Raw genomic sequence first — 7,977 nt, 5'->3', positions numbered from 1 at the left:
AAAAGAGGATAAGTGGGAAGTTAGAATTTTTGTGGAAGAACATTGCCATGATCTTACATCTCCATTGAATACACGATTGCATCATTCACATAATACATTACATAAGAAAGCCTCATGTAAAAACTTGATGGATAAAATGCACAGTGATGGGTTTGGTCCTTCTGGCATTGCAAGGGCAATTAACGCTTCAAATGATGGTTCATCTAGTGCTCTCACACCAGATCAGGTGTCGTCTCATTTGAGAGCACATAGGGCTAACAACATGGGACGAAAAGCTGCCACAATAGCTAATCAGTTCCAACAGAAATGAGCGAAAGATCTGAATTTTTAGTTTGCCATGGAGATAGATGTTGATGGAAACCTGAGATCGATGTTTTGGGCGGATTCGAGGGCCAGAGAGGCATACCTAACCTTTAGCGACGTAATTGTTTTTGACGTCACTTATAAGACGAACAGGTATAGGATGCCGTTTGCACCATTTACCGGCGTAAACCACCACAGACAGTCTACACTTTTTGGTTGTGCCCTCTTAGCAGATGAGACGGAGGAGACATTCACTTGGTTGTTTCGACAGTGATTAAAATGCATGTTTGACAAAGCTCCAGGGTGTATAATAACTGATATGGATGGGGCGATGAGAAACGCAATTAGGCATGTTTTTCCAAATACACGCCATCGCTTTTGCTCTTGGCACATTAGTAGGCATCTAGTTGAGCATATTCCAGACATGTGAGATGCAACTAGTCAGTTTTATAAGGAATACAACCATTGGTTTTATAGGAAACACAAAGCCGACAGTGAGAAGGAATGGGGAGCGTTGGTGGAGAAATATAATTTAGATGACAGACATTGGTTATGTAAGATGTGGGATTTACGAATGCACTGGGTTCCTGCTTATTTTAGAGACACATTTACAGCTGGAATGACTTCAAGTGCACGAAGCGAAAGCATTAATGCTTTCTTCGATGGATTTGTTAAGCAAAGTACCACTTTAGAAGAATTCGTGGTACAATATGAAAAGGCACTTGTGGCTCGGCGGAAAAAGGAAGCTGAAGAGGATTGGAGGACTAAATCATCACATGCAGTATTGAAGACAAAGAGCACATTGGAAGCAGATGCTGCAAAGTGTTATACTAGGAAAAAATTTGACTTGTTCCAACTTCAATTTCTAGCGAGTATTGATTGTTGGGAGGACAAGGAGAGTGAGAATGGGAACGTCACTGAATACAAGGTAAGAATGCATAATGAGGAGGAATGGAAGAGTTACAAGGTTATATATGATGTATCGGAAGGTGTTAATGCTACATGTGAGTGTGCGATGTTTGAGACCGCAGGGATTCTATGTAGACACATACTTCGCATAATGGATATGAGGCGTTTAGGTTCTATTCCTGAGCGATATCTCTTAAATAGGTGGACCATTGGGGCGAGATATCAAGTGAATAGTTTCGCATCTACATGCATAGGAGATAGTGACGAAGTAACTTCATTTGAGAGATGATGCATTACATCAAGGGTTCATAAAGTACTAGATGAACACCCGAGAAAGAAGAGCATTTTGAAGAAGATGGAAGAAGACTTAAATGTGTAGGTGGCGGAATGCGAACAAGCAAAGAAAGACAAGGACAGTGTCTTGGAAAGCAATGGCAGTCAAGTACAATCCAACTATCCTCTCAAGATACGTATTCACGACCCTCAAGTTGTGAGAACCAAGGGTCGGCCAAAAAATGCTACAAGGTTTAAATCTCTAGTGGAGGCCTCTCAATCTCAACCAAAGCAGCAAAGGACGTGTAAAAAATGTGGAGAAAAAGGCCATTATGCGACCACGTGCAAAAACATACCCGAGGAAGAGGTATGTTTGTAATAATTTTTTCCAAACTGGAAGGTTTATAATATGTTTCTCATATAGATGACTACAACGAAGGTTGTATAGAAAGAGGTTAGAGTTGGCGAGGAGGAGGACCACCGTTGGAGTGCAGTAAGTAAGTGTTTACAATGAAATCTACTTTTAATAGATTTATTGAAACAACCATAATGCCTGTATTCTTTTTAATTAAAACTCTTGCATTTTTCTTCTAAAGCATTTGAAATTCATTTATATCTTCGTAGTTTCCTGTATTCTTTCCATAGTTATAGAATATTTCAAGTTGGAAAATCCATTATGTATTTAGTTCTTCACCTTCTTACATTTATACCATTCATGTAACTTTGGTCAACATTCTCTACAGGTCTCGAACATGGGAGTAACAAGCATTTTGGTTGGTAATGGTGTGAACCTTGGAGCTTTGAGGCTGGGCTTGCTATTGTGTAAGGCTGAATTTGCCGATGGGCGGAATCAGGAGGTGTATGATAAAGAGACGGCGTTGGAGAAGATCAGGAGCTTGAATGGATTTGATGATGGGAATTCGCTTTCGAATTTGCTGTGGTGGGTTCATAGTAGAGGTGATGGGGATGAGGAAGGACATGGAGGAGGAAGACTTTGCCTGTTTGGCTACTATTGTCATTGAAGGGGATTGTTGCTTCTTTTTTTTTTCTTTTTTTTCCTGTTTATAGATTTGCTTTTCTGTTTATGGGTTATGGGTATTTGGGAGACTTGAATAAAGCTGTGAAGGTATTCGGGGAACAGTGAGATGGTGAATTAGAACCTGTTACTGAAATTACCAAGGTGGGTAGCTTCTCCAAGTGATAAAAATGGAAATCTAAGTAGTTATTTGCTAGTTTGGCTGGTATTGAAAATGAAAAGTTCCCATCGAAGCAAGGACGAGTCACTAACATGAATTTGTTGAATTGCATCAGCATCAGTTTTATTTGCAGCTCCAATGCCAATTACCAATTCAGTTGACAATATCAAAGCTCTGTCAATTTATTGGCCACGATATTTTTAGAAGCTTTGTCCTTAGCAACAGCTTATGTTTTTTGTTTTTGGAAAAGTAACAATTTTATTAATGATGCGAAAACCGGGTTACATCTATTGTCCCACCCATGATAACATCAGCAATGGCAAACCCAAATTTGTATACAGTTAAGAACATGACCCCTTTCCCAAGAAAACTTTGCTTGCCTCAACTTAGTACAAGGCTGGGCTTAACTAATGTCTGCCATTCCATTGCTTCGGAGAATGTTGCTGAAGAAGACAATCGTATCTCTCCAAATTCAGACTCCAGAATTCAATTCAATAAAAAAAAAACACAGAAAATTGGCAGTATTGGGCTTTATATACCAGCATTTTACAAATTAAAATGAATAAACTAACCTGCTAGCAAATGACTAAATCACTAAACTAACCGTAACAAACTTAACAGCTTCAACTGATTTTGGACCCAATCGCACAATCTTTGTCCTAACCATTTCTTGTACTAAGTTGAGGCAAGCAAAGTTTTCTTTTGCTGTTTTTGAAGCCTCTCAGAATATCTGATACGTTTGGAGTGGTCTTGTTTCCCCTGAAACTTGGCTGCGACCTCCTCTATATAATCCCTCTTAGTTTATGCTTTTGCATCTCCCTCCTCCTCTTCTTGAACACAAATTGACCATGAGTTCTCAACAGTATTATCATAGAAGGCATAGATGTGCCTGACATTGAACGGATTATCAATTGTCGACCCTTATGGAAGCAACACCTGATAAGCATTGTCATCTATCGTTGCCAAGATTTCAACATGGCGTACAAACCACTGGGAAATCTCTTTGGGGAAAAACATATACAGACCTTGTCTGCAACTTCAAAGGCTAAATTCCTTCTTTTCATCTCAGCCTTCTCCTTTTAATTGGCTATATTTTTTAGGATGGTTTCTCTCACTTTTGTGTGTATCTGCTGCAAACTTTCCAACATTCCTCAACTTTATTAGGGATTTTCTCAGATGTACTGGCTGTGGAAGTAGTAGTTTTCATTTCTTTCAAAAGTCCCAGGCAAATAAAAGACTCCCCATATCAACAGGTTCATGTGCTACATACTCAATTTCTATTAAATAGAAGCTCAAGGTGAGTCAAGAGATTTATTAATTCAGAAGTAAGCAACATTTTTTCTGCCTAAAGAACCTGACAGAAAAACCAAAAAGAACACAGCAGCATCAGACCCTACGAAATGTCCCTCCGATCCTAAAAAACCAGCAGCTGCTACAGAGGAAAATAATCTACAATTGCCAAAAAGCTCTTTCCACACTCTCTGTAGCTAACTTGTCCTAGTCATATCATTGGAAGATCTTTGAATATGGCAAAGCCGGAGGTCTCAAAGCATTGGATTGTGGTTAAAGCATTTACAAGTGCAACAATGGCGAAAGCATATGAAGCTTACAACTATACAAGCAAAGCATTACAAGAGTTGATGTCTGTTACAATATGATTGAGACTCTTTCATTCTTCTCACCTCACTTACTGCTACATTCATAAAAAAATAAACAAGAAAAAAAACCACAACACCCATAACTTTAATCCACCCAGTTTCATTCTCGACCACTTTAACGGCTTCACGTCCCTGTTGCACCAACACCTTCAATTCAGCAACCTCATTATCCAACCTTTCCAACACTTTAATGGCTTCAGATCCCTGTTGCACCAACACCTTCAATTTGGCAACCTCGCTCTCCAACCTTTGCAGACGTTGATTTGCAATCATGTTGTCCCTCCTCAAACGAAATTCGTTGTCGTCAACATCATTTTGACACCAACGGAAATACTCACACTTCTTGATGCCAAGTTCCTGTGTGTTGTATGAGCTTTAGGAATTTGAAATTTGGTCAAGAAATTAAATCACACGTATTGAAACGTATTGAATTTTTACTTACAACGAATCCACATGTGTAGTAGGGTCGTCCTCGGTTTCCATTCTTATCTGACTTAGTTATTCTGATACAGGCTTTCTTTTGACACTCACAATTCACCACAGTTGAACTACCATCACTCTCAGTAGACGACGCCATCGATTAATCTTAACTATCTGCACACAAAAAACCAGGGATTAACAATATCAATAAAACCACAATGATTTGAATGTAAATAAGGTTTCATTGCGGTCATGGAAACACAATAAGAACATATCCCATATTTCCACTTCAAATGTGACAGAAAATCAATTAAATGATGTTAACAAAAAATCCTCTTTGAAACCCACAAAAAATAAACAACATGAACAGAACATCCATTAAATGATGTTCACAAAAAATCATGTTTGAAACCCACAAAAAATAAACAACATAAACTAAACATCTATTGAATGATGTTCACAAAAAATATAGAACATATGTATGTAAGAAACAATAGCAAATCATAGGAGTTGTATGAGACACTCTATATACTTCACAATTTGGGGCTTTGCTTAGGTACCCAAAAAACCAAGTTTTAAGTCTGCAAATGAAAAGCATGAAAATCCAAATATGAGACAAGGGAAAACAAGGAAACCAGGTTTTTTGCATGCTTAAAAACTAGGTTTTTTTAGGCTTAAAACATGTCCTCAAAATCGGATTTTTTTATCCCACACAACCACAAAATCTGCACCCCATTCTTCCTCTTTTTTAAAAAAAAATGGAAAAAAAAGTAAGGGGTGGAGAGAAAGGGTTAGGGCAGATGGGAGGAGAGATTTGGGAGGGCACGAATGGGTAGAGGGTGAGATTTGGGTAGAGGGTAGAGGGTGAGATTTGGGATGCCCGATTCTTCCTCTTTTAACAAAAAAAAAATGGAAAAATAAAGACAGGGGTGGAGAAGGACTTACCTGGTGAAGGAGATCCTCACCCGACGAGATGAGGGCGACGGTTTCAGCTGGGATTTACGAAGAGAACGAGCCCTGAAAAAAACCCACATCAGTTCACAGAAAGGGAAGAGAAAAAAACCCAAAAAACCATGAAATCTGTTGGTAAAAATAAGAAAAGCAATAGAGAGAGAGAGAGAGGAAACCCGAGATGGAGAGGCGAGGAGATGAGGGCGAGGAGACGAGATTTTGGGTTTTTTTCGTAGCTAGGGTTTGAGAAAAAGAGAGGAGGAGACGCACGCCATTTTCAAGCTTTTTTTTTCAATCTGTTTTTCAAGCTTTGCTGAAACCGTCACACAAAAATGGGTTGAGGCTAGCTAGGGTTTGAGAGAAAGAGAGGAGGAGACGCACGCCATTTTCTCTCGTTTTTTTTCCATCTGTTTTGCTCGATGGAGAGGAAACAGAGCTTTGCTCGATGGAGAGGTAATTTTGAACGTAGGGCTGAGATGACATTAATCATGTGGCTGTCGTTAAAAGCTTGAAAACCCCTTACTAATGTGTAGAGAACTTCCTACACACATGTGTAGGAACCGTTTTCTCATATATATATATATATACTAGTGGGACACCCCGTGCGATGCACGGGGAGTGGGAAAACATTATATTTAGATTCTCATGATAGACAATAGAGAAACTGCATATTACGGAAAAACCTTATAGATCGGAGGGTTGCGATCATCCCATCGAAATGATTTTGGGGGCACAACCTATTTGCGTCGCGGCCCATCAAATGGATAGCTTGGATCATCCTATGGCGTTAACCGCAAACTTCATTTGAAAAATCTGGGTGGGGCCTACAATTTGGCCTTAATGTTAATGCATGACCCACACCATAGGATGATCGAAACCATTCATTTGATGGGCCAGAATGTAAATAGGTCGTGCCCAAAAATCATTTCCATTGGATGATCACACTCTCCAATCTATAGAGTTTTTCGTAATATGCAGTTTTTCTTTAGATCGGTGGGCTATGATTATCAAATGGAGGGTTTGGATCATGGGGCGGTGCGTACAATGCACTTTGAAAAATACAGGTGGGGCCTACCTCGTTCAAAAATTTGAAGAAATTATTTTTTGGGCCCACCAACTGTGGGGGATAGACTAGTGCAAAGATTTGAAGAAATTAATTTATGGGCCCATCAAAAAAAATTTGAAAAATATGGGAGGGTTTGACCCGACCCGTAAGGCTCCGAGTGACACGGGCCAGGTCAAAATGACCCGGGGAAATTTACGGGTCACGAATCTTGGACCCGTACCCAGCCCAAGAACTGTACTGACCACATCACAGGTTGATCCAAACCGTCCATGTGATGGAACATAACATCAATAGGTTGTGCCCCATAAATCATTTCCATACGTTGATCCTAGCTGTCCAATCGATAGAGGTTTCCATAATATGATGTTCCTCTTACATCGGACGGTTAAGATCACCCTATAGATTTTTTATTACAAAAGCATAAAGGGGGGGGTAAGATTGAAATTATGTGGCTTTCATGGGTGCCTTTGTTAAAAAGCATAAAGGAGGGGGTAGGATTGAAATTATGTGGCTTTAATGGGTGCCTTTGTTAGAAAGCATAAAGGAAGGGGTAGGCCGTACAGTTCTTGGGCCGGGTACGAGTCCAAGATTTGTGACCCGTAAATTTTCCCGGGTCATTTTGCCCTGGCCCGTGTCACCCGGACCTTTACGGGTTGGGTCAAACCCTCCCATATTTTTCAAAATCTTTTTGATGGGTCAAGATTAAATCATTTATACTTCAACGCTACCCCTCACGTGTGACCCCTCTTTTTTAGGTTGGTTGTGCATGTGGATTTTTCAATATCAAGTAGTTGTTGGGTTTTGAACCCAGTACCTGCGGTAAGGCAATAGCTCTGTTACTCATGCGAAACAAACAATTACTCCAAAAGCTTCAGCCGAGTTGGTGTAGTTAAATCATTTATACGAAAAATTGTAGTATTTTGGGAGAGAAATTCACCATGTTTAGGTGTAAATGAGGCGAGGGGACCTTGGGAAGTGCGGCCAGCTGAGGATGGGAGTGGGAAAACATTATATTTAGCTTCTCATGATAGACAATAGAGAAATTGCATATTACGGAAACCTTATAGATCGGAGGGTTACGATCATCCCATCGAAATGATTTTGGGGGCATAACCTATTTGCGTCGCAGCCCATCAAATGGACGGCTTGGATCATCCAATGGCGTTGACCGCAAGCTTAAGTTGAAAAATCTGGGTGGGGC

The 7,977-nt window shown here is 39.9% G+C and overlaps 1 protein-coding gene across 1 annotated transcript; it reads left to right on the top strand.

Moving 5' to 3' along the window:
• Positions 1-337: 337 nt before the first annotated feature.
• On the top strand, positions 338-2,629 carry LOC143861295 (protein FAR1-RELATED SEQUENCE 1-like). Its single transcript, XM_077372231.1, has 5 exons — positions 338-456; positions 781-1,480; positions 1,592-1,852; positions 2,229-2,485; positions 2,554-2,629. Exons 1-5 carry the CDS (start codon positions 338-340, stop codon positions 2,627-2,629), a joined length of 1,413 nt encoding a protein of 470 aa, XP_077228346.1.
• Positions 2,630-7,977: the final 5,348 nt, after the last annotated feature.

Source organism: Tasmannia lanceolata, unplaced genomic scaffold (assembly GCF_043159265.1).
Source record: "Tasmannia lanceolata isolate RefF3 unplaced genomic scaffold, GAP_Taslan_0.1 ptg000037l, whole genome shotgun sequence".
NCBI classification, from domain to species: domain Eukaryota; kingdom Viridiplantae; phylum Streptophyta; class Magnoliopsida; order Canellales; family Winteraceae; genus Tasmannia; species Tasmannia lanceolata.
The sequence above is the reverse complement of the archived record's forward strand: the minus strand, read 5'-3'. Positions and strand labels throughout refer to the sequence as shown.